The following is a 27,257-nucleotide window of genomic DNA, read 5'->3' as shown; positions in this document are numbered from 1 at the left end:
GATTTGCAGAGCAGATGTCTTGGTGTGAAACTGCTACCCGGAGGTGTCCTGTAAATGTTTGCCGACAAAGCAGCACAGGGGTTGACCTTCCAACTCTGCCTCACTGCACCAGGCTGGGGGATTCGCCCATCCCCTCCGTTTCCTGTGCGTTCCTGTTTCTCAGAGGCTGTGGGCCTGTCCTGCTGTCCGATGGCATCAGGCTGTGGGATGGGGGGCCATCAGATTGGTTGGAGCAAGCTGCTCCCATCTGGACCTGTGTCAGGCAGCACTTGTTCAAGAGGAGGCTCAAGAGAGTGAGTGATCCAGGACACAGGGTTTGGGAAGGGGATGCAGCGTGGTGGGGGGCGACCTGTCCAAGCGCAGAGAACACTTCTCCAAACCTCATTGCCCTGGACCATCGGGTGCTCCTTTGCTTGGATCTAATGATTATAGGTGTGAGCTTCAAAGCAGGTTATAAACCCGACTAATTGCTGGTCTAGGAGAGCTGGACGAAGAGGCCAAGCCTGCCCAGAGTAGAGTGGGCACCCTGGACTGGGGCCTCTCGTGGGACTGGCCCTTCAAACTGGGAGCGCCGTGCTGGGGCCGGGAGCCCCGGGGTGACCGCACGGTCCTGCTGGCTCCTGGGGTGGCTGCCCTCTCTGCTCAGCGCGGGTCGGCGGCGCCGCCTCTCCCACCCCGGCCCGGCGCTGCTCTGGCAGGTGGAACTCTCCCCATTCAAACCTGCGCGGGCCAATCAGGGCCGGGCGCGCCCGGGCCGTTCCAACGCGCGGGGCAGCCCTGCCTCCGGCTCGCGCTCCTCCCGCCCTGGAGACTCCGGTGCAGGGGGCGGTGAGCCTGCTGCCTCGGTTACTGGGGAGCAACACAGCCGCCTTGGGTTGCAGGCACTCCTGTCCAAGTCGCAGTGGGACGCCATGGAGCGCTCCCTGCACCGCGTCTCCCTCGGGAGCCAGCGTGCCCACCCGGACTTGTCCTTCTACCTCGCCACCTTTGGTAAGTGCCCGCTGGGGCCAGCGGCAGGGGCTGCCTCACCCTGTTCCCAGCGCCCGGAAATGCAGCCCCTCGTGGTGACAGGCGAGGCTGGGAGCAGGTGCTCTTTCTATCTGGGGTCACCTTCTCTGGCCCCTTTCTCCTGTGACTGCCCAGGAGGAGCTCAGGGCACAGGCTCAGTCCAAGCAAGTTGCTGAACACCACCTGCTGTCCGACCATGGGTGCCATCTGCAGTTGGTTCTGCCTCACTTGGCTGGAATAATCACACTCTAGTTAATCTTTCAGAGACCCGGGTTGTCGGGTTGTCACCACTGAGTTTCTCATTAGCAAGCAGCTTAGGTTAAATCAAGGTCTTGTTATAGCAATAGGAGATCTCATTCACCCACTTTCCTTTGGCTCAGGGAGAGGACAGGTGCTGGGCCCTTTGGCTCTGCTGCCTTGCAGGCTCACCTTGGAGGCTGCAATCTGACTTTGTTGGGTATCTGAGCCACAGTGGAGATGGGAGAATTCTCTCCTCCAAGACAGAACAATCCCTTAGGAGGGTCCCAGGGCTGCCTCAGGGTTTGAGGTGGAAAGAAATGAACAGTAGGCCTCACTCACAAGCCCCTAGGTAGCAGACTGAGTTCCCCCAAATAACAGCTGGGCGGCAGCTGCCCAAAGGCCTGGACAAACCTGTCCTTCCCAATAGCCATAGTAAAGGTAACAACCCTAACCTAGAGGGTAGCCCTTCATTTCCTCACTGGTCCTGCAACCGTCTGTGGAGAGGGGTTATTTTTCCTCTGTGAAGACTTGAAACTAAGAAGTCTTCCATGAGCCAGTGGCAGAGTTGGTAGCTGAGCTCAAGCCTTCAAGAGATGACCCGTCCAGTGCATTTTTGTTTGAACTTGCATACAATTTCCTTCTAAAGGTTGGGGCTATTATTGCAACATAACTGGAAATTGCCCAGCTTTCAAAGACAGACTGCCCAAGGAGTTGGTCCCTCCCTGGGGTTCCTGGCTCTTCTATCAGGCTTACTCCTGCCCAACACACTTGGTTTTCCACAACCTGCTTTTTTTTCCCTAGGGGTAGAGGGAATGATGGAAGAGCAATGGCTTGGCCCCTTGAAATTGCCTGATGTCTGGCAGCAGGAATTCTCTGGTCCAGTTGGTGGAAGATAAAGGGCAATTAACTAGCCATCATTTGTTGATTACCATTGCCATTCCTTATGTCAAGTGTTTTACCTGCATTATCTCATTTAATGCCCCAGCCTAGGAGGCAATTCCTGCTAACCCCATTGGGATGCAGGGCTCTATGAGACAAGGGTAGTTTCCAGGATGATCTGCGTTGGCTGGGCTAGGAGTGGTCAGGAAAGGGTGTCAGGGAGCTGTGAGGCCCTCTTACCTTAGCTGTGTCCTGATTAAAAAGTAAAAATATGTTTGCTTTTTTCCTCCTTATTACCATGGTAACATGTGTTTACTGCTGAAAACTTAGTTAAAAGAAGAAAGTGAAAATCACTTGTAATCTGACTTCCCAGGGAGACAGACCACTGTTAACTTTCTGATTTATATCCTTCCATGCTTATTTCCATACCTATTTCTCTCTCTGTGTGTGTGTGTGTATTTAAACATCAAATTTCAATACAATTGAGATCAAGTTTGTATGGACAATTTTGTAACCCATATGTTTTCCTTAGTGGCCTGATGTGAATATTTCCTTGCATCAGTCCATATTCTTCTATTGGATTAATCTCCCTGCCAGATCTGGGAAGTTGGGGAGGGTTCAGGCCCAGCAGGGAGTGGATCTTCCTGCCCAGCCATGGCCTCAGGGCTGAGTCCGATGGGTATCCGGGAAGGTTGCTGCTTGAAGAAGTGGCTGTGACCTGAGTGTGCAGGAGGCAGGCAGGAGCCTGGGTGGGGTGGGAAGCCACCTGCTCTTATTTGTGCTGGCTCCTCTCACATCTCTCATGAGAGTATTTGAGAAATTCTCTCCTGTTTCCTGCACTGGCTCTGTTTCCCTGGGTGTCATTTGTCGTGGTGCCGCTCTTTCAGGCTGCTGATTTTCTTTGTCCACTATGATCTTCGCTGATCTGCTTATGAGCAAAGATTCCTATCGGTGGTTTCCAAGCCTGGCCAAATATCAGAAACATGTGGGGAGCCTGTTAAAAATACACAGATTCCTAGAATCTTCTTCCGGAGACTCTGGTTTAATAGATCTGGGGTGGAGCCTGAGAATATGAACATTTAAGAAGCCACAGAGTGTTCTGACTGTCATCCAGGTTTGGAAGCTATGGATTCAGCGTCAGTTTTGTAGCCAATGGGGACCACTTTTACTGTGAAGGTTTTGGCTAAGTTTTTCAGTCCACTGGCCTTTCCTTAGCATAGTAGGTAGCCCCTGGCCTTCTACAGTGAACTTTGCCTTGGTAGAACCAGGTGAAGATGTTGCTTAGCTGGTAGTTTCCTGAACACGGACATGTAAAGAGAGCGTAATCATCTATGGAAATATAAAGAGACAAAACTGTGTTGATCCGAATTCCCTTTGGGGAGAGTATTGCATGATATGTATATATATTTGTGTGTACACATGAACACAACCCCTTGTCCCCCAAAAGGGATATGTTCAAGTGACATTAACTGAAAGACACTGCCTTCTGAGGAGGTGGCCTTACTTCAGGGGAAGGGACTAGGCAAGTTGAAGCTAGGATCCAGCTACTCTAGAGGGATTTTTTTTCTTTATTGTAAAAACTGATGTAATGTGAAGTCATTATAGGTATACATAATATTTTTCTCCAGGATTATGTATTTTCTTTTGATTAGGATATTTGCTAGTTTTTCTTGTAACAGCTTTATTGAGATATAATTCAGATATATGCAATTCACTCATTTAAACCATACAATTCAATGGTTTTTAGTATATTCACAGAGTTGTGTAACTATTAGCACAATTTTAGAACATTCCCTCAAAAAGAGATATTATGCTCTTTAGCTTGTGCCGTTATCCCTTGTCCCCAGCCCTAAGCAATCACTATTCTCTCTCTCTCTAGATTTGCCTATTCTGGACATTTCATATAAATGGAATCATGTGTTTTTTTGTGACTGATTTCTTTCACTTAGCATAATGTTATAGCAGATATCAGTACTCCATCCATTTTTATGGCTGAATAGTATTCATTGTATCGATATACCACATTTTAAAAATTTATTCATCTGGTGATGAATATTTTGGTTGTTTCTCCCTTTTGACTATTGTGAATAATACTGCCATGAACATTTGTGAACAAGTTTTTGTGTGGACAAATGTTTTCATTTCTCTTCATATACACACAGTATATACCTAGGAGTAGATTTGCTGGGTCCTATGGTAACTCTGTGTTTAACTATTTAGGGAACTACTAAACTCTTTTCCAATGTGTGTGTATCATTTTATGTTCCCATCAGCAGTGTATGTGGGTTTTGGTTTTTCCACATCCTCACCAACACTTGTTATTATCTGACTTTTTAATTCTAGCCATCCTAATGGGTGTGAATTGATGTTCATCATAGTTTCGATTTGCATTTCCTGATGACCCATGATGTTGAACATCTTTTTCATGTGCTCTATTTATATATCTTCTTTGGAGAAGAATGTATTCAGATCTTTTGTTCATTTTAAAATTGGGCTCTTTGTCTTGTTATTATTGAGTTGTAAGATTTCTTTATATATTCTAGATGCAAGCTCCTTAACAGATTTCTGATTTGCAAATATATTCTCTCAATCTGTGGGGTTTTTTCACTTTCTTGATAGTGTTCATTGAACCCCAAACTGTTTTTTGGGATGGGGTCTTGCTCTGTTGCCCAGGCGGGAGTGCAGTGGCACGATCATGGCTCCCTTTTGACCATGCAGCTTTGATCTTCTGTGCTCAAGCGATCCTCTCACCTGAGCCTCCTGAGTAGCTGGTACTACAGACTTGCACCACCATAGCTGGCTAAATTTTCTTATGTAAAAAAAACTTTTTGTAGAGATGAGTTCTCCCTATGTTGCCCAGGCTAGTCTTGAACTCATGGATTCAAGCAATCTCTTGCCTTGGCCTCCCAAAGTGCTGGGATTATAGGCATGAACCACTGTGCCCAGCCAGAACCCCAAACATTTTTAATTTTGATGAAGTTCAATTTACTTTTTCTTCTGTTACTTGTACTTTGTGTTGTATCTCAGAATTCACTGCCAAATCTAAGGTTCTGTCAGTTACCAAGAGATTTACCTGTATGTTTTCTTCTAAGAGTTTTGTAGTTTTGACTCTTACATTTAGGTATTTGATCCACTTTGAGTTAATTTTTGTGTATGGTATGAGGTAAGAGTTCAGCTTCATTCTTTTGTGTGGCTATCCAGTTGTCCCAGTACCATTTGTTGAAAATACCATTATTTCTCTGTTGGATGATCTTGGTACCTTTATTGAAAATCAATTGCCCATAGACCCACGGGCTTATTTCTAGGCTCTTAATTCTATTCCATTGATCTATCTATTATCATTCCAGTATCACACTGTCTTGATTACTGTTGCTTTGTAGTAAATTATGAAATCAGGTTGTGTAAATCCTCCAATTTTTTTCTTCTCTTTTAAGATCATTTTGGCTGTCCTGGGTCCCTTGAGTTTCCATGTGAATTTTAGGCATACTATTTTATATAGAAAATAAAAAACCCAAGTTCACAAAAATGTTGGATAAATAGTTTTAAAATATCATCTTGAAGGGATACCAACTTATTAGTTTGACTGATGAATCAGAGACCTGGGGTCTCTGAACCAAATTTTTAACTTGCTTGGGATCTCTAGTCACCTGGATGTGGTGAGTGGTCAGGAGAGAGAATTCTACAGGATATCTGGGTCTGGAGATGATGGGCAAGCTGGACATGTTCTGAGGTCCACAGGTGGCCGTGGACACTGGGTGACACAACGCACCTCTCTTTAGAAATGCCAGCCCCCTGTAAACCTGCAACATGAAAGCTGTCGGGAGAAGCTATAAATGCAGGCTCTAGAGGACTGCCTGGAGTCCCTGATTTGCCAGAGGGAAGTTGGGAAGATGTGGTTCTGGAGACAGAGTAGACTTAGGAGTGTCGTTGATTTGCTCGACATTTAACATTTTTTTTTTTTTTTTTTTGCTTCATGTTTGTTGTGTTGGCACAATGTTAGCTGGGGCCGGTTCCACTCCTGTCTCTGCCTCTCTTTAGAAGCCATGGAGATAAATAATTCATTTTCTGTAGTGAGAGTGAAGCTTGGGAACAGATGCCAGCCAGCTGCGTGGTGTGTTGGGCAGTGCACGGTCAGGCCCTGAGCTGGAGGCCTTCAGTGTGTCCCTGCCAGCTGCCCCTGACTGGCACGTGTTTCCATTCCTGCTGCTCTGAGCCTGGGAGATTCCCTGGCATGGCTGGGGAAGCCTATCCAACGGTTTCTCAGGAACTCATCATTTGCTGGTCATACTCCTCAGTATTTGTTGGCTTTTGTGTCATTCAGAGTCCATCTGCTCGGGAGCTTTCAGAAATTCCTCAAAGTTTCTGGCCTGTAAATAGCCCTTTGTCCACTTTTCCCATTCTGCTTTGTATGTTCTTTTTAAACATTTGAAAATTTTTGAAATATTATACAGACAGACAGAAAAGTGTCCCCCCCAATAATGTGCAATCCAGTGACTTATCACAAAGGAAATACCTTTGTAACTTTCACCAGAGTCAAAAATTGAACATTTCTAGTATTCAGAAGACTTATGTTGATAATGTAGTTTTTTCTTTATCATTTACTTCAAAATATTTTCTAATTTTCATTGTCATTTCTTTTTCAATCCTTGGGTTAGTAGAAGTATGTTTCTAAATTTCTAAATATTGGGGATTTTCTGGTAATATTTTTATATTTACTTTGCATTTTAGTCAGAGAATATAACCTCCATCCTTTTAATTCTTTGAAATTCATCAAGATTTACTTGATGGCTCAGCATAGAATTAGTTTTTTTTTGTTGTTGTTGTTGTTTTGAGATTGAGTCTCACTCTGTCACCAGGCTGGAGTGCAGTGGCACAATGTAAACTCACTGCAGCCTCCCCTTCCCAGGTTCAAGTGATTCTCCTGGCTCAGCCTCCTCAGTAGCTGGGATTACAGGTGCCCACCCCTGTGCCTGGCTAATTTTTGTGTTTTTAGTAGAGGTGGGGTTTTACCATGTTGGCCACACTGGTCTCGAACTCCTGACCTCATGTGATCTGCCTGCCTTGGCCTCCCAAAGAGAATAAGTTTTTATAAATGTTCTGTGCGTACTTGAAAAGGATTCTGCAGCAGTTGGGTGCAGTGCTGTTTGTGTATGTCAAGTTTAGGTCAAGTTTGCTCTTTATATTGTTCAAACATTCTGTATCCTTGTTGATTTTTCCTGTTTTCTCTGTCAGTTACTAAGAGAGATATATTCGAATTCCCACTGCGATTATAAAATTGTCTATTTTCCATTGCAGTTCTGTCAGTTTTTCCTTTACATATGTTGAAGCTATATTAACAACATACAGATTTAGAATTATTATCTTTCTGGTGAGCTGGAATTTTTATTATGAAGTCTATTATTGTTGTGAAGTCTTCTTTATTTCTAGTAGGGATAAAGTCTACTTTTCTTGATATTAACATAGCTACCCATGCTTCTTTCAGTTAATATTTGCCTGACATACCTTTTTCCATCCTTTTTCTTTCAACCTTTCTGGATCTACATTGTAGGCGTACTGTGTCTATAACAAAGAACAGGCACATGGCTGGGAGTGGTGAGTGACCCATGCTTGTAATCCCAGCACTTTGGGAGGCCAAGGCGGGAGGATCTCTCAAGCCTAGAAGTTTGAGGCCAGCCTGGGCAACATAGTAAGATCTCATCTCTACAAAAAATAAAAAAAGTTAGTTGGGCATGATGGCATGTATCTGTGGTCCTAGCTACTTGGGAGGCTGAGGCAGGAGGGTCACTTGAGCCTAGGAGGTCAAGACTACACTGAGCTATGATTGTGACACTGTACCCTAGCCTGGGTGACAGAGTGAGACCATGACTCAAAACAAACAAACAAACAGTACAGGCACAGAGTTGTTACTATTATTATTTTCTTCCCAATGCAGACCTAGGATGATACTTTCCTTCAAAAACACCTTCTTTTGTCAGGTGCTTAGGGTCACTGGGATAGTCTTAATTCAGTGTTAGGACTGAGAGTACTTGAAGTCGAGCTGTAGTCCCTAGAGGAGCTGTGTCTGATTACAGTTCATCCCATTCCCATGGAGCAACCCTTCAGGGTCCCTACGCAAAATGTGGGGCTCAGAAGAACCCTGCTTCTCGTTGGGCCCTGGTCCCTAGTTCCTATTCCTCTAGCCCTGAGAGGCAGGCAGAAACTCCCTCAGCCTCTTGATCTCTCAATCAGCCCTCTGGAATTTGAAAACACTCCAGGGGAAAATTAGCCCAGAAAAACACTAGGCTTCTTTCTACAGTCCTCCATCCCCCTAGATCCTGCCTGGTAGCTCCTCTCTCTCTTGTTTATCTAAGAAGATGCTTTAACATACTTTGTTTAGCATTTCTAGTTTTCCTCAGTGGATCTGTCATCCCAGAAATGGATGTCCCCTACATATGTTTTTTAAGTTTTTTGAGTTGGTTTTTGTTTTTTTCCTCCCTTTCTGCCTCTCTCGGTCCTTTTCTTCTCCCTCCCTGCCTCTTCCATCCCTTCCTTCCCTGCTCCCTCTCTCCATCCCTCCTTCCTTTCTCCCTGCCTGCCTGCCTGCCTACCTGCAGTTGTCCGAGCAGGCATTACTGGGGCTGGAGTGTCCCTTTCCAAGAGGGCTCATTCACATGGCTCTGGGCAGGAGGCCTCAGTTCCTTGCTACCTGTAATTAGGAGGCTTCTGTTTCTCATTGCATGGACTTGTTCGTAGGATTGCTTGAGCTTCCTTATTATGTGGCAGCTGGCTTCCCTCTAGGCAAGTGATACAAAAGTGAAAGCAAGAAAGAATCTCCATAAAAAGATGAGTAACCTGGTTCAAAAATGGGTGAAGGATTTGAATAGACATTTTTTCCAAAGAAAAATGGCTAACAGCACATGAAAAAATACTCAATGTCATTAGTTATCAGGGAAATGCAAATTAAAACTACAATGAGATACAATTATACTAGAATGACTATAATAAAAAAAGAGACAATAACAGGCATTGAAGAAGTTAAGGGGAAATTGGGACCCTTGTACATTGCCAGCCAGAATGTAAAATGGTGCAACCACTTTGGAAAAGTTTGGCAGTTCCTCAAACAGTTCAATGTAGAGTTACCATTTGACCCAGCAATTCTACTCCTAGGTATAAATCCAAGAGGAATGAAAACACATGATCACACAAACATATGTACACACACGTTCAAAACGGCATTATTCATAATAGCGAAAAAGTCGAAATAACCTGAAATATCCATCACCAGATGAGTGGATAAACAAAATGTGGTATATCCATACAATAGAATATTATTTGGCCACAAAAGGAATAAAATACCGATATGTGCTACAATATGGGTGAACCTTGAAAACATTATGCTAAGTGAAAGAAGTCAATCACAAAAGACGATGTGTTGTGTGATTCTATTTACATAAGTATCCAGAATAGGCAAGTCCTTAGAGACAGAAAGCAGATTCGTGGTTGACAGGGGCTGAGGGGAGAAGGGAATAGGATGTGACTGAGAAAGAATATGGGATTTCTTTTAGGAGAGGATGAAAATGTTCTAAAATTAGTTAGAGGTGGTTGATTACAGAATCCTGTGATTATACTAAAAGAAAATTACATGCTTTAAATTGGTGAAGTGTGGCCGGGCGCAGTGGCTCAATCCCAGCACTTTGGGAGGCTGAGGTGGGTGGATCATCTAAGGTCAGGAGTTCGAGAGCAGCCTGGCCAACATGGTGAAACTCTGTCTCTACTAAAAATACAAAAAATTAGCCAGGTGTGGGTGGTGCATGCCTGTAATCCCAGCTACTCGGGAGGCTGAGACAGGAGAATAACTTAAACCTGGGAGGCAGAGGTTGCAGTGAGCTGAGATCACATCATTGCACTCCAGCCTGGGTGACAGAGTGAGACTCCATCTCAATAATAAATAAAATCGATGAAATGTATGATATGTTAATTATATCCCAATGCAGCTGTTAAAAAAAGAAGGAACTCGTAATGCCTTTAATATCCTAATGTTTAAAGTCATCCATTGTAATTTCCACCACATTCTATTTGTTAGAAGCAAGTCACTAAGTCCAGCCCATGTCTGAAGGGAGGAACTAGGCTTCACCTCTTGAAAGGAAGAATATCAAAGACTTTGTTGACAAATTTTAAACCCATCATAGGTATAGAGAGGCTAACAGTGGGGGCCCTGGACTGCCTAAATGCAAACCCCACCTCTGCTACTTACTGGCTGTGTGATTTGGACAACCTGTTTTAGCTCTTTTTTGAGCTGGGGTCTCACTCTGTTGCCCAGGCTGGAGTGCAGTGGTGTGATCATGGCTCACTGCAGCCTCAACCACCTGGGCTCCGGTGATCCTCCCGCATCAGCCTCTTGAGTAGCTGGTACTATAGGTGCACACCACCATGTCTGGCTAATTTAAAAAAAAAAAAAGTTTTTGGAGAGACAGAGTCTTGCTATGTTGCCCAGACTGGTCTCAAACTCCTGGCCTCAAGTGATCATCCTGCTTCAGCCTCCCAAAGTGTTAGGATTACAGGTGTGAGCCACCATGCCCAGCCAACCTGTTTACCTCTTAATAATCTTCAGCTTCCTTGCCTGTAAACTGGGAAAAAAGTAGTAACCATTTCATGGAGTTATCATGAGGAATAAAGGAAATAAAAAGCTTTTAGTAAAGTGCTGAGTACCTAGTAAACCTCTAAGAAACATTGACTTTGTTCTCTCCATGTGTATGCCTAGCCTGGTAGTTCACTATGGTCCTGAACTCTGGGTTGAGATGTGCATGAATCCTGTAGGATGCTTGGGTCTGAGCCCCCACAGGACTGCTAGCCAAGAGTAGATGCTGACTGCAGTAGATTCAGGAGTTTTATTTTACCAGCTTTCCCAGATGGACCTAGAATCCCTTGTGGGTGATCCATGGGAATCTAAATTATCAAGAGACCTGAATGCTAATTTATTAGTTTATGCTGAAAAATAGAATTTCTGACTTATGCTGGCCAGAGCAATCTCTTTCTGGAAGGAAAAAGAGCTCGGGAAACCACATTAGTGTCAGCTTTCACAGGAAGCAGAGAGTCCAGGGGATTGAACTGACCCATCACTATTTTTATCCCGGCACTGTGAGTCCTGTGTCCTCACCTTCACAAACCAGGGCCACTTTTTTGAATGGAACTCAAGGTTCTCCCTCTTTTAACACAGTAGCCATGGGAGATTCTCCTGGGTTATGTCCGTAGAGCTGTGTGGCTGCCTATTTCCTAGTGCCACTACAGCCTACCATTTCTCCCTTAGATCAAGCAGGCAGTGAAATTGGTAAACACATGCTTAACCCTTTCTGAGCCTGGATCAGGGCTGGGGTGTGGATGAGGCAGCTGAAGACCACAGAGAGAGGATGTGCCTGGCATCTGGCTGGGCTACCTCTCTCCTGTGAGCAAGACTTGAGTACAGACGTGTCCTCATAAATGGAGGGGAAATCTGTGGATGTTAGTGGCTGGCTAGGCTCCATGTAGAACCAGCTGCCTTTGTATGTTCATCTGGATATCATCACCCTTCCTGTAGCTTTTAACATGTGACAGTTCTTAAATGGGCAGCAGCTTCTGGGGTGAATTGGATTTTAGGATGCCTGCTGCTTCATGCTAACCAGGCAAGTCCATCATAGATGTATTCTCTGCACATCTCAGGGTGGCATGGGCTCCCCCTGGGACACATTCCAGCTGATCCCTGAGTCTAGCAAAGGTGGGCAGTCCCCATCTACTTCCTTTATTGTCTGAGTATGTCTCTTTCTAATGGTGGCCTGCGGGTTGGAGTTCATCTTCCTGTGGTCCTCTATTGAGTGTTGTCTGCCAGACTGAATTTCTTTAGCTGGTGTCCACATCCATTTCCATGGTGCCCAGTAAGTCTGAGCTCTTCAAGTCCTGTGCCCAGCAGAATATGGGTTTGTTGCCTTTTCCAGGCTTTCTGAAGCTGACTCCCGTCCAGTATTTTTCTTGCCATATGGGGCCCTGTCTATTTCCCCTTTGGCTCTGGGCCCTGGTACACGCTTGCAGCCTCTCTGGGCATCCATCACCACCTTTTGCACATAGTGTTGGTGCCCAACTGCGGTCTCATTGGAACAGGGGCCATGCGCTGTCGAAGGGCCCTGCCCAAACTCGATGAGGATGACTTCAAGTCCTTTAGCCTGAACACTCCCCGAGTCTAGGGAGGAACTGGGAGTGTTGAAAAAACCAGAGGTGTAGGGGCGGGAATATTATTGAGAAAAGTTTTAGGTTTTTGTGTTTTGAGACAGGGTCTGGTTCTGTCATCCAGGCTGGAGTGCAGTTGCGCAATCATAGCTCACTACAGCTTCAACCTCCTGGAGTCAAGCAATCCTCCTGCCTCAACTTCCCAAGCAGCTGAGACTACAGGCATGCACCACAGTGCCCAGCTATTTTTTAAATTAATTTTTTGTAGAGAAGGGCTCTTGCTGTATTGTCCAGGTTGGTCTCAAACTCCTGGGCTCAAGCGATCCTCCCACCTCAGTCTCCCAAAGTGCTGGGATTACAGGCACGAGCCACCACACACCACAAAGACAAATTTTTAAGGGAACAAGCAAATTTCAGAACAATACATATGGTATGTATCTGTGGAGGGAGGCGAGTGGCGGGGTTGGGGGCGGTTCGGAAAGGATGCCAAATTAGCTGGTGCCTAGGTGAGCTGAAGGCTCCAGGGATTAAGCCCAACTTCCCCTTCACCTGGAGGTTTCTTTCTCTAGATTGGAGACATTTCTAGGAGGCTGCCCTCTCTTTTTTTCATTTTCTTTTTTTTTCTTTGAAACAGGTCTCACGCTGTTCCCCAAGGTCCAGGCTGGAGTGCAGTGGTGTGACCATGGTTCACTGCAGGCTCAACCTCCTAGATTCAAGTGGTCCTCCCACCTCAGCCTCCCAAGCAGCTGGGACTATAGGATGTGCCACTATGCCCAGCTAACCTCTTGGTTTCTTGAGAAAAGCTGTGGCACCTGGTACTGTCCCTGATGGCTCTCTCTGCCCCTGGATCTGAAGGTTGTGTTGGCAAACACAGCGGGCACAGTAGAGGAGGTGCATGCTAGAGGGCTGTGGGTGTTCCAGAAGACTGTGCACAGGAAAGAGTGCTGGAGTTGGGGTGGAGTTCTAGTCTCCAGCCCTGGATTCTCTGGGCCCAGAGCAAATCACCTTCCATCTCAGGCATGATGTTCTGGCTACAAAATGAGGAGACTGGACAAGATGACTTCAGGGACCTGTGTGTCAGACATTTGGTGGAGTAGCCTGATGAGGGGAAGGAGGGGACAGGCATGGCCGAGGGAGGGATCTTGTGAACTGGGGCTGGTGTGTCCTGGCCTGGGGAGCCTGGAGTCTGGTCTGCTGGGTTTGGTTTCTCTGCTGTAACAGGGTACAGGGCACCCTGGCCTTCCTGAGAAGCCCCTGGCTGGCAGGACCTGGAATGGGAGCTGTGCAGTACGGTGCAGACTCGTCTCAATCCTGAGTCAGCCTTTGTCCCTAGCCCTTCGTCAGCTCCAGCTTCCTGCTTGGCCTTGCCCAAGTCCCTGTCCTAGCCACTGGGCTGTGAGCCCTGTGAGGGCAGGCACTTGCCCAGCCTCGTGCAGATGCCCAGCAAATATTTGCTAAATGGAATTAGTGACCATTTGTGTCTGGAGATGTCTTGACCCTGACTTCTGGGCAAAGGGCCACTGTTTGTTAGGTGATAGGTGTTGTGGAGCACAGGGCTCCTGTGGCTTTGGGATCCAAAGCATGTTTGTGCCAGAGCTGGCTTTGCACAGGTAGTAGTTTCAGAACAAATGTTTCATATTAAACATAGGTGTCTTTGAGTTGGTGAAATTCAACCCATGACTACTGGCTTCATTTGCCTGTTTCCAAACCTCCCTCTCTCCCACCCCACACTAGATCGGGCACAGTTTTCATAGGTTTCTCAACTCTAGGGAGCCACAGTGAAGCAATTGCTCAGACTTTGAGATAATGATACCGTCAGTTCTCCCGGCGCCTTTCATCCAAGGAGTCTTCCTCACCCACCAGCGTTATCTGATCACAGCTTGGAGAGTGCCATAACCCCTATTATTAGCTCCACCTCACATCCATGACCACTGCGGTCCTGACAGAAGAGGGCAATTAGGGCTGGAACTGAAAGAGGATTCCTGGGCTTCTGAGATCTGGGTCCTAGACAGGAGAACAGCAGATATTTCTGATGGATGAAGGGCTGGACCAGGGTTTGCGGGAGCCTGAATTGCTTGGGACTGAAGCTTAAACACCAGAAGTATGAGGGTCAAGTGATGTCTGGGTCACAGTGATTGGTGGACTTATTCAGAGTTAGGAGACACGAAGAGTTCTCCAAACCTGTTCTCTAACCAGCAACAAAGCACAGCCCCAGCCGCCAGCCTAGTTTCATGAGGCATGTCCAGAGGTGGCCAGATGGGATGCTGAGGGGATGTCTCACTGTGCTGCGAGGGATTGTGGAAGGACTTTGGAGTTCAGGTCTAGAGGAAAGAGCCCAGAGAATGCAGGACTAGATCCGGGCGATGAAAGTTACTGAGCAACCACTGTCGGCTTAATATAAGATGCAGCATTGAATAATCAGAGCTCTTTCAAAGGGGAAAGGGCTCCCACCGCAGGAAGCAAGCTCCCCATCGCTACAGGTGACTGGAAAGGGGGAGGGCACTGCTAGTCAGGGTCGTCATAGATGGAGCCATGCCTGGGCTTTCTGGTAGATGTGCCCTGCCCTGCTCTCTGATGTCTCCAGTGCCTGTCCATGGGGTGGACTGAGTTCAGCAGCTTTTTGAGGTCCCAGGGAAAGTCTGCTGGACTGAGAGAAACATTTTCGATGTCTCTCACCGAGGAAGAGGAGTGTGGCCCTCTGTCTCTTCTCTGTCTTGGCTGGAGGCCATTGGGTGTCTGTGAGGATGACCTGAAGTTTTGTCCTGTTTTTTCTTTTTTAAAAAACTTTAAACAAAAATAGGAAAAGCCAGGGGATAAGCCTCGCCTGGCCACTCATTCTTGCCCTGCCTTCCAGCCCCGTCCTTCTGGTTCTCTTTAGATGTCCCCTCCCTCCCTGCTCTCCTCCCTTCCTCCCTGCTCTCTCTCCTCCTCCCCTCCTTTCTCCTGCCTCTTTCATTCTTCCTTTGTTTCCTCTTTCCTTTCTTTTTAATTATAGAAGTGCTATAGTTCATTGATATATTCCAATTATTAAAACAACAATGGGGATAGACTGAAATTCCTCTTGACTACCCTCCTCCAATTCCTAGTCTGTTCTCTAGAAGGGATCACTGTTTTTAATTTGGCATCCTTTCAGAAGCCCCCCTCCCCTGCCAGATACATACCCTATGTATTGTTCTGAAATGTGCATGTTCCTTTAAAAACTCGTCTTTGTGGGGTGCGGTGGCTCACGCCTGTAATCCCAGAGCTTTGGGAGGCTGAGGTGGGAGGATCGCTTGAGCCCAGGAGTTTGAGACCAAGCTGGACAACACAGCAAGAGCCCTTCTCTATAAAAATTAGTTTAAAAATAGCTGGGCACTGTGGTGCATGCCTGTAGTCTCAGCTGCTTGGGAAGTTGAGGCAGGAGGATTGCTTGAGCCCAGGAGGTCGAAACTGTAGTGAGCTATGATTACATGACTGCACTCCAGCCTGAGTGATAGAACCAGATCCTGTCTCAAAAACAAAACAAAAAAACCTAAAACTTTTCTCAATAATATTTCCCTGCCAGGTCATATGGAGCTCCTCCGTTCTTTATAACAGCTCATACTATTCCATGTACAGCTATAGATGGTTTACTTCACTATTTCTATATTGATGAACATTTCAGGTATTTCCAGTTTTTCCTTAAACAATGCTGTAGTGCCAGCCTTTGTGTGCACATGTTTGTGTTTGTCTACAATAGTGACCTGGAATGAAGACTTTTAGGTGGAAATTTCAGTAGATCTTGGCAGAAATTACCCTCCATTTACACTCCCTCCAACAGAGAATGAGAGTACTTGTTTTCCTACACCTTTACCAACATTTGACAATGGCCCAGCAGTGAGAGCTCCCAGCATCCACCTGGCTGCCCGTACAGTAGTGAGCTTCCCATCACCAGAGGGGCACAAGCAAGGCTAGACAACCACTGCTGGAGGCATTCGAAAGGGACTCCTGATGAGTTCAGCAGGGGCTGAACTCTGAGGTCCCTTCCAGCCAGAGACTGTGTGAGTCTTTGAATGGCTTCACACAAACAAAACAGCATTCCTGTCACCTTTCCTCCAGTTTTTTCCACCATACCCACCAGGTAGCTGAGGCAAGGTTGTTTCTGTTGCTGTTTCCTTAGGTCAGCTGAGGCTGTCCATTGATGCCCAGGACCGGGTTCTGCTGCTTCACAGTGAGTATGGCTGTGTGCAGGCTCACCAAGGAAGGGGCGGGCCACTCAGCTTCCTGCCTGAGGCTGGGGTCAGGGGATGGTGGCACCATAAGCCAAGGCTTCTTTTCTCATTCTTGTATAGTGTCCTGCCATGTGTCTATTGATAAAAGCCAGTATTCACCTAGGGCTCTTTCTACAGAGCAGCCCTGGTCCTGCCTTGGATATGTCTGGAGTCCACATGGTAGACCTTTCTCACTGACAGGCTACAGTTGCCCCTGGGTATCTCAACTTCCTTCTTGGCCCCAGCAGAGCAGGGTCACAGAAGAGTTTTCCTATCTTCCCTCCCTTCTTTAATTCCATCCTTTCTTTTTTTCTCTATTTTTCTCATTCATTCGTTTATTCATTGGTTGACAGGCAGCATAGTATCATGGCTAAGATCACAGTCTTTGGAGCCAGACCACTATAATTTGAACCCTGGCTCTGATACTTGCTGAGTGGCCTTGAACAAGCTCAGTTTTCTCATCTGTCAAGTAGTGGTGGTAATAGTATGTATCTTACAGGTTGCTACAAAGATTAATGAGTTACTATTAGTAAAGTGCTTAGAACAGTGCTGAACTTGTAGTCAATCCTGTATAAGTTTTTGTTAGATAAAATAGAAAACCGGCCGGGCACGGTGGCTCACATCTGTAAACCCAGAACTTTGGGAAGCCGAGGCGGGTGGATCACGAGGTCAGGGGTTTGTGCCCAGGCCTACATAGTGGCCAACATAGTAAAACCCCGTCTCTACTAAAAATACAAAAAAATGAGCTGGGCGTGGTGCCAGATGCTTGTAATCCCAGCTACTTGGGAGGCTGAGGCAGGATAATTACTAGAACCTGGGAGGCGGAGGTTGCAGTGAACCAAGATCATGCCACTGCACTCCAGCCCGGGTGACAGTACGAGACTCCCTCTCAAAAACAAACAAACAAACAAAAAAAAAACAAAACCATACATTCCAAAAATAGCGATTGAGCATTAGCTCTGTGCTAGAGGCTGGGAACACCAAGGAGAAGCACCCACCCCTGTCCAGGTGGTATTGATGGGATGTCAGGGAAGACTTGCCGGAGGGGGTGATGTCCACACAGTATCCTAAAGGAGGAATGGGCGTGAGCCAGGCAGAGAGGAGCAGGGAGGGTGTGGCTAGCACTTCATGCACAGGGCTAGCAAGTGCAAAGGCCTGGGGGTCAGAGAGAGCAAGATGCATTTGAAGAACTGTCTAGCATGGCTGGAGCACAGCACAGGAAGAGTTCATACTCCACCTGTTTGTCTGTCCATGTGTCCATTCTTCCATCCAGCACATAAATAGTTACATGAGTTGATCTCATGGCCCCCACTGCCAGGACTCTTCTGTTTAGCACAGAAGGCCCTATCTCTCCAGCCTCCCTGGCTCTTGCTGCTGAAGGTACCCTCCACCTCCAGCTCTATCCAGTTACATGCATTCCCTTGAATGCATCTTGCTTGCTCCTGCCTCTGTGCCTTTGCACCCGCTGTTCACTGTGCCTGGAATAACCTTTTTTTTTTTTTTTGAACTCCTTTTGAAAAATAACTGTCTCTCTGCTCTGATTTTGCAAGAAATATGCCTGCCTTCATCATCATTAAGAGTCAGGAAGGAAGGCTCATTTTGCCTTATTATTTTCCCCTCCAGGAATCATCCCCCCAACCCACCTGTCTGGGCTGGGTTTATTACTTTCTCCTTTGTGTCTTTGTCACAGCCCTGACTACACTGTGCCACCTGTGTCTGGTCTCTCCGTCAGACTGAGAATGCAATGAGGGCAGGGACTGGGTCCGGTTCATTGCCACTGCTGGCCAGAGAGACCCAGGAGGTCACCAGGCCTGGGTCCTGCCCTCAAGAACCACGCCCTTGAGGGAAGGGATGCACACAGGAACAGTAACTAGGATACTGGGCAGAGTAGACTAGTAGGCACTTGGGTCCTCTGGTCCTGGCCATGGGGGCCTCAATGTGAAGTTCCCAAGGAGCAGTAGAGGAGTGTTCTCTGCCTGCCAGGGCCTGACTCCGGCTGTGCAAATAGTTTTTGCAAAATGCCTCTTGGCCTCCACCACTCCATTTGTCCTGCACAGTTTGCTTTGGCTTCACCCCAGTCTCAGGCCCTTCATCCCTCTCGCCAGTCCCCACTCCTTCCTTTGGCTTCCCAGACCTTGCACCTCAGACTACTGGGAGCACTGTCTTAGCCGAACCCTAGGGCTCAATGAAAACCAGACATAAGGCTGGGTGCAGTGGCTCACACCTGCAATCCCAGTGCTTTGGGAGGCTGAGGCAGGTGGATCACCTGAGGTCAGGAGTTTGAGATCAGCCTGACTAACATGGAGAAACCCTGTGTCTACTAAAAATACAAAATTAGCCAGGAGTGGTGGCACATGTCTGTAATCCCTGCTACTTGGCAGGCTGAGGCAGGAGAATCACTTGAACCCGGGAGGTGGAGGTTGCAGTGAGCCAAGATCGTGCCATTGCACTCCAGCCTGGGCAACAAGAGGGAAACTCCATCTCAAAACAAAAACAGAAACAAAAAAGAAAACAAAAACAAACAAAAAACAGATGTAAAAGGAGATAGAACAGAGGCTCAGGTTCTGTCAGGTCTATTGCCTGCTTTCTATAGACCTCAGGCAAATGGTGCTGCTTACTGTTGGGACCACACCTGCACCCGCCCCACACCTCTCCCTTTGCCTTTATTACCTCTCCCTTTGCCTTTATTTATTATTATTTTTCTTTAGAAAACATGTTTTGAGCAATTACTTATTTACCAGGCACTCCTCTGAGCACTTCAGACACATTACCTCATTTAATTGGCACAACTACCATGTGAAGTGCATGTTATTATCAGTAATCCATTAAAATGGCAAATTCTGTCCCAGGCAAAGCAACTCACTGTAGCTTATATGGTGAGTAAGCAGTGCAGCTGGATTCATGCCTGGGTCTGTCACCCCCTGAGGCCCCAGCTTGTGATGCCTGTGCTGTGCTGTCCGCCAGCCACGGCAAGGCTCACAGCATACCGTGAGTGCCACAGTATGGCTCGTGGCATACGGTCAGCAGCCCCTTCATTCCTAGAAGGCAGTCTTGTGTGGTAGAGCACTAGACTGGCAGTCAAGAGACATGGGTTCCAAATCCCACGGTCATTCCCATTGTTCTGTGATTGTGGGCAAGTTTCTTACTATCTTTGTGCCCCCCTCCCCGAAGCCTCATTTTCCCCATTACAGGAGGGGTTGGATTCTATAAACTATAGTTCTCTTCCAGCTGTAAGATTCAGGGAACTGAATATACTCCATTCATTTGGTGAATTGAATTGGCAGCATTGGTGAGGGTGCTGCCAGAGCGTGGGAGATGGTGGGAATGGCCTAGACTGGAGCAGGTTAATAGCCAATGGTGGTTATGCAGGTTAAGGGCCTGGTAGTAGGGGTCATAGCCCTGCTACTCAACAGATATGCTTTTCTTTTCAGGTCTCTTTATTCGTGTGGGTGGATATTCCTATGTGTGTCTCTCTTTCTCGCTGTGTGTGTGTATGTTTCCATTCATCCACCCCAATGTCTGAATTCTCTTTTAGTTATAGAAGGTAAAGGCCTGATCAGCAAACAGCCTGGCGCCTGTGATCCGTATGTAAAGGTATGTGGTGGGGCCAGAGGTGGGGAGCGGGATATTGAGGGGTCATGTTACTGGGCTCAGTCCCAAGGTCCCAGCACACCTGTGGGGCTGGTGACCTTTGAGGAGGCAGTTGCCATCTCACTCATCTTGTCAATAGGCATTTATTGGGCCCAGTGCTGGAACAGACCCATTCCCTTAGCTCGGCTGGGTCCCTGGCGCTTCCTGTAACAGCCAAAATCTTAAGGGAGATCTTGGTCATCCACATAGGTGAGCACAGTGAGTATGTGGATGGCTGAAATCCACAGGCGATCCCAAGCCCTCTTGTGAAAAGCACCGTTTTCATCCACTTTCCCCCCAAACTAGGGGCAGGATGGCCAGATTTGGGCAGTAGAGTGGAGGGAGTGTCTCTGAGAGCTGGAAGATCCTTCTGGGTTGGCTTTTGCTGTAAAGACAGGGTCCTTGCAGGAGTGGTGCTCTACTTTCAGTGAGAGCCAAAGGCCAGGAACTTCCTAAAGTGTGGCAGCTGGGGTGCCAGGTGCTGGCCCTCAGCATTCTTCCTGAAGCCTTCAGGCTGATCAGAGGCCCCTGCTGGCAAGGACTTGATCAGGAGCAGGGCTAGAACAGCCCTGGGGTGAGAGCATGGATTTGGGGCCTTGGCAGGAGGCTGACCTGGAACCTTTGTGAAGGGAGCATTCAGCAGCTGCTGGGAACTTCTAAGAGAGGAGGCCTTTCACTTCTGGGGAAACCATTCTGCTTGGGGGAAGAGCAGAGATGATAAAGTCGTACCACAGCTCTGGCTGAGCCGTGGCTGCCTTTTTGGTACCACCCACCATGAGGCCCTGTCCTGGCATCTGCTTCCAATGCCTCTTGCCCTGGGCTCCTTGTTCCAACTTGGAGATGTGCAGAGTCAGCTGCTGAGCTTAGGTGGGCCATGAGATCCACTAATCATGCTTCCTTTTTTCCAATTCAAGATTTCTTTGATCCCTGAAGATAAGAGACTACACCATCAGAAGACGCAGACTGTTCCAGACTGCAGAGACCCAGCTTTCCACGAGCACTTCTTCCTGTAAGAGTCTGGTGCAGCTGGGCCCTAGAGAGGAGAGGGAAGGAGTGTTTATCTGGAAACAGCTCTGTTTGCCAAATCTAGAACTAGGTCTATGCAAAAAAAAAAAAAAAAAGAAAACACAACAAAACAGTGCCTTCTAAAGGATGTCTTTGTTTTCTCACTCACTTGTGTCCTTGCATCCCTGGCACCGGGCCCAGCAGTGAGGTCCGTAGTGATAAGGTATCACTTGGCTGGCTCTCATAACTAAAATGCCCAGCCTGGGGCTGGCAGCCCCTAAAAAGTGTAGGCAATTTCCCACTGTGCCTTGGGCCAAGCTTTCTCCTTTAGCTGAAGGAATTTTCCAAGCTGAAGGATGTTTTACCTCCCTGCCCCCCTTTTTACTTCAACTTTCTAACCTCTCTGAGCCTTGGCTTCCTTATTTGTAAAATGGGGCTAATAATAGTAGCAACCTCAGAGAGCTGTGGGGTATAAATGGGACAGTATAACATAACACAGAGTACCAGCTATTATTATTTCTTTCCCCAATCTCTAAACTCTGGGGCCAATGGGAAGGTAATGGACATTTTGTATTTTCCTATTAGTGACAATTAATAATAAAATTTGGTTTTTTTCTTACTACATAAAGTAATTTTGGTTATGACAGGAAAATAGAAAATATAGATGAGTAAAAAGAAGAAAACAGAAAACACCTATCGCCCTCCTACTCACAGATATGCCCTACTGTATTTCTTTTCAGACCTTTTAATTTGTGTGGGTGTGTATGTTTGCATGTGTGTGTATGTCTGTGTGTGTCTGTTTACAAAAATGGAATTTTTTTTTTTTTTTTTTTTGAGACAGAGCATTCTGGTGTGCAGTGGCACAATGTTGGCTCTCTGCAACTTCTGCCTCCCCAGTTCAAGCAATTCTCCTGCGCCAACCTCCCGAGTAGCTGGGACTACAGGCGCCCGCCACCATGCCCAGCTAATTTTTTTGTATTTTTAGTAGAGACAGGGTTTCACTGTGTTAGCCAGGATGGTCTTGATCTCCTGACCCCATGATCTGCCCGCCTTGGCCTCCCAAAGTGTTGGAATTACAGGCGTGAGCCACCACGCCCGGCCCAAAAATGGAATTGTTTTATAATAGCATGTTGTAACCTCCTTTTTATCCTTAACAACATAATATAAACTGTTTTATGCATGGAGGTACTCATCTCTTGCTTTTTTTGTAATATAGTTTATTTAACCAGCTGTTGATGTTACTTCCACATTTTTGGAATTATGACTGACTCTATGAGTCAGCCATGGTCTAGAGCTTGGCCCTAACTAACACTCCAATGGTCTGATTGACTTTGCAGCCCTGTCCAAGAGGAGGATGATCAGAAGCGTCTCTTGGTTACTGTGTGGAACAGGGCCAGCCAGTCCAGGTGAGGAGAGCTGCTGAGCTGGAGGGGGACTCTGCTCTGGGCTAGTGGGTGGCAGCCAGGTGGCCAGCATACAGCAGGGGTTTGATTAGTGCTTTCTGGATAAATGAGTGTTAGTGGCAATACTAAATTGCAGAGGCTGCCCCTCCTTGAGTCCCCATCACTCCAGGTGTTACCAAGGACTGTGTTATCAATGAATATTTGCTGAGCACTTGGTATCAAACAAGGCACTGTGCTGGTCACTGAGGATGCCGACCAGCTTACACACGAATTTTATTCTCAAGGTGCCCACTATTCAGGTGGGGACACCAGGCACTGCATGGAGAGAAATTACAGTGACAACATGTACATGCTCAGTTCTATAGGACTCTAAGCACCTTGAAAAACAGGCTTATTTCTTTTTTAGTCATCATGGTACCTAGTGCCTAGCACATAGGTGTTTATTAGATATTAGCTGCATGAATAAAAGAATGACATGAGTAATAAAGACCATCAGTATGGGAAGAGGGAGAGTTCACTGTGGTCTGAGATAATCAAAGAAGGCTTCATGGAAAAAGTGGAATTTTGAACTTGGGCACAGATGAAGAATAATACAACTAAAGAAGAAGGTTGGAAATGACGTTCCAGGCAGGGCACAGCATGAGCAAAGGCAATGAGGCAGAAATACTCCCTGTAAGCTCAGGCTGCTATGATGAGACCAGGTGGAGGAGTGTAGAAGTTTTGTGTAGGAGAATCCTAACAGGCTGGTCTTGCAGGCAGAGCAGGACACAGGAGGGCAGAAGTGGCCATTAGTGATGGCAGTTAGAGCGGAGCAGGGGAGGAATGCTGGGCAGGTGAGCATGATATTGGCTGTTAAGTGACAGCAGTGGACTGCCATGGCCCATGGTTAGTGGCAGTGGCTCATTTGGCTGGTGCAGCGTAACGAATCTGGGATACCCCATTGTCAGGATCATTTGTGGAGCAATCACATCACTGAATGGTGACTGAAAAGGGGCTTCCGTAAATGAAAATCAGCTCAAGTCAACATCTGAGACCTGGAAAACATTTTTGGGTTCAATGCTGTTTAGTACCCTAAATGTTATTAGCTAATATGTTTTTAAAGTCAGGGTATATTTAACCTACAAAATGAAGGATTTCCTTTTTAATAAAGTATCCACTTTTCATCATAGGGTAGTATTGTACAATAAACCTCATTCATTCATTCATTAATTCATTCATCCATCCAGGTGCCATTTCGTGGGTATCACTGTGGCAACAACATGCTGGGGATGCATGCATAGGGTCAAACACTTTCCTATTGGATCACCCATAGAGACTTGGAGCTGAGAGTGAGGAGGGGAACATCATGTTAATAACAAGAGCAATGGCTGACTGGGTGCTGACCTAGAGCCAGGGGTTAACAGTGCAGATTAAAAATCTCATTTAATTCTTACAACAACTCTAAGAAGAGTATGGTTTTGTCCTAAGTTTTCAGAAGAGGAAACTAAAGTTTTGAGAGGTTAGGAATTTGCCTAAGGTCATATAGCCAGTTAACAGTAGAGCCGGGATGGAATCCAGGCAGTTGGACCCCAGGGTCCTTCCTCTCAACACTGTACTGACTCATGGGTGGACAGGTGAAAGGATAGAAGAAAGAGCCAGTAAAGTAGAGAGGGCAGGGCAAGAGTGGAGTGAGGAGGGATCTATAAACTCATTGATGTTGCTGGAAGGTTAAGTACAAAGTAGGGACTGGCTAAAGATTAGCTGAAGAGGTTGGTATAAGCCAAGTCAGATGATTCTGTAGATTCTCTTTGGAGTGTGAGGTTTCTCCTAAGGGCCGGTGGTTCTCGATCCTGGATATGCATCAGAATTCCTTGGGATGCTTGTCAGGAACCTGGATTCTCAGGTGCCACATCAGATTAATTACATCCAGTTCTTCATGGGCAGGGCTGAGAAATCTGCATTTAAACATGTTTGCAGGGTGAACCTCCTGCAGCCACTTTGGTGTCTGGGAATGTCTGGCCATTGGGAGATACTGAAGTGTGTCGAGCCAGGGAATGACGGATGCACATTCTAGATCTATTGCGTTAGTAGGTCTTTGGAAGGTTGGGGTGAGAGAGAGGCTTTGGGGCTAGGGAGGGGAAAACAGACTCAGGCCATATTTAGGAGATTAAATCAGTAGTGTTTAGTGATGATTTGGCTGTGAGAGCAGTGTGAGAAGTCAAGGGTAACTCCTGGGTGGCTGGCGGTGTCTCCACCTAAGACAGAGTTACTGGACGTGGAGGTGAGTCAGCTTGGGATACAGTGAGATGCAGGTGCTTGGAGGGGAGCCAGGTCAGAGCTGTGAAGGAGGGCTTGTCTTTGCCTACCTGTAACTTGGGAGACAGAGAGATGGGAGCCACGAGCAGGAAGGCAGTGGGTGAAATTCTGAGCAAGTGAGATGTCAAGGAAGAACATCGAGTGCTAAGGACCAAGGGTCTGATCCCTGTCTTTGAAGGGACAGGCCAATGAAGGGAAGGTCCTGAAGGAGACAGCAGAGTGTCAGAGAGGCATATGGACACCCAGCAAGCCCTTTGGGTGGAGGCAGACACCAAACTACTGGAGAAGGAGCCGGTCATGCCCTTCATGGTTTTTGGAAAAGAGAATGAGGCCAGGGAAAGTGAGTCAGCGTCATGGGGCAGTGTCTCCACGTGCTGCCTATTTTGGGAAAGTGAGATGCCTTATTAAAGAAAATACAGCCAAACTCACAGTCACAGTCCCAGCCCGAAGCTGAAGAAGTTCAGGGCCTTTGGAGCAGAGGGCCCTGTGAAGCTATGAGCAGTATGCAGGCTGGCCTGGCTTCCTTGCACTCTCCTCGTCCTCTCTCCTTTGTCGATCCATTTCGGAGCAAGAAGCCCTCTGAGCTGGAGGAGGCAGACAGAGTGATTACAGGAAACTTTGGCTCTGCTGAATGCTCTCAAATCAAATTGTGCCTCTCCGAAGGATGGACATTCAACTTATCAACATGAAAGACAGTTGTAGAAGGAAGGAAACAAACATTTACGGAAATCTTCTCTGTGCCAAGCACTTTACATACATTACCTCATTTTATCCTCATCATGATCCTGAGAGGTAGGAATTATTATTGCCCCTCTCTTTAGAGAAGAGGAAACTGAGGCTTATGAAAGCCGAGGCACTTGCTTGAGGTTATGTAACAGTTCATATTTATCAAGCACTTACTGTGTGTGGACATTAAGCACATGGCACACATTATCCGATTTAACCCTCACAACACCATAAGAGGTAGGTATTATTATTACTGTTCTTTTATAGGTGAGGAAACAGGCACAGAGGCGTTAGGTAACTTGCCTAAAGTAACACAGATAGGGTGCCATGAAAACAAGATGTAGATGCAGGCTAGCTGACGCCAAGCCCAGGTTCTTGTAGCCACATTACAGTACACTTGACCATCTCACATGAATGATAAATGACTCCAGAGCATACTGTTTCTGTGTCAGTATGCTTGCTCCTCAGGACTCAGGCTGCTTCTCATTGCATTTATAGTGTAGTTTCATTGATTGATTGATTGATTGAGACAGGATCTCACTCTGTCACCTAGGCTAGAGTGCAATGGTATGATTAGAGCTTACTGCTGCCTCAAACTCCTAGGCTCAAATGATCCTCCAGCCTCAACCTCCTGAGTAGCTGGGACTACAGGTGCATGCCACCACACCCAGCTAATTAAATTTTTTTTGCTTTTGTGGAGACGGTGCTTTGCTATGTTGCCCAGGCTGGTCTCCAACTCCTGGCTGCAAGTGCTCCTCCTGCCTCAGCCTCCCAAAGTGCTAGGATTACAGACATGAGCTACTGCAGAATTTATAGTGGAGTTTTATATAAATTATTCAGCCAAATGTGTGGTGGTCACATTTTGAAACTGATAGGAGATAACAGGAAAGCATCTGTTTCGCTAATTCTCACTATCCTTCCAGGGATGGCTGCGAACTTGTATTAGAGAAAACAAGATGATCTACAAAGAAGTTCTGGGGAGGGCCAGATGATTTCAGTTCATCATGGTGATCACATTGGGAACTGAGGAGAACCAGGCCTCAGCACAGTAGATTTTGGCTTAGCTTTGACTAGCTGTGTGACCACGGGTCAGTCCCTTTCCCATGCTGAGCCTCAATTTCCTTGTCTGTAAAATGCAGTGATCACTAATGTTCCTTTCAGCTTCAAGGTTCTGCGAGTTTTTTTATAGGCTCTTTCAAATGCATGCAGAGGTAGAAAGTATCATATAATAAACCCTCATATACTCATAGCACAGTTTCATCAATTATCAATATATGGCCAATCTTATTTCATTTACACCCGTCCACTTTCCCCTTCTCCAGTGAATTATTTTAAAGCAAATTTAATTATTTTAAAACCTCATCTCATCAGTATATATTTCTAAAAGATGGCTTTAAAAAACAATCATGATGACATTATCACACTTAAAAATTAATAGTAATTCCTCAATATGCCATTGAATATGGAACTCAGCTATTTAAAAATTCTGTTTGATAATACGGCAAAAGCCAAATTGAAGCTTCTAGTATTAATCGTAGCATTTTCAGAATTTGTGGCCAGGGAACAGACTTGGAGAGAATTATAATGTTATGTACTAAGGTAAAAAATGCATATATGTATTATATTTATACCTCCAAAGATTATCTTCAATATATATTACATATTA

General features: G+C 46.4%; 1 protein-coding gene across 1 annotated transcript in view; it reads left to right on the top strand.

Annotated features, from left to right (window-relative positions):
- The first annotated feature begins 843 nt into the window (after positions 1 to 843).
- The window catches only part of RGS3 (regulator of G-protein signaling 3), a 130,996-nt gene continuing 104,582 nt past the window's right edge, over positions 844 to 27,257 (top strand). Inside the window, 6 exon segments of the mRNA XM_011950097.1 lie at positions 844 to 990; positions 16,442 to 16,492; positions 19,964 to 20,016; positions 20,018 to 20,126; positions 21,077 to 21,171; positions 22,505 to 22,573. Coding sequence (XP_011805487.1) covers positions 16,463 to 16,492; positions 19,964 to 20,016; positions 20,018 to 20,126; positions 21,077 to 21,171; positions 22,505 to 22,573 — 356 coding nt within the window. The 5' untranslated portion in view covers positions 844 to 990; positions 16,442 to 16,462.

This window comes from Colobus angolensis, unplaced genomic scaffold (genome assembly GCF_000951035.1).
Source record: "Colobus angolensis palliatus isolate OR3802 unplaced genomic scaffold, Cang.pa_1.0 Scaffold301, whole genome shotgun sequence".
Classification (NCBI taxonomy): domain Eukaryota; kingdom Metazoa; phylum Chordata; class Mammalia; order Primates; family Cercopithecidae; genus Colobus; species Colobus angolensis.
The sequence above is the reverse complement of the archived record's forward strand: the minus strand, read 5'-3'. Positions and strand labels throughout refer to the sequence as shown.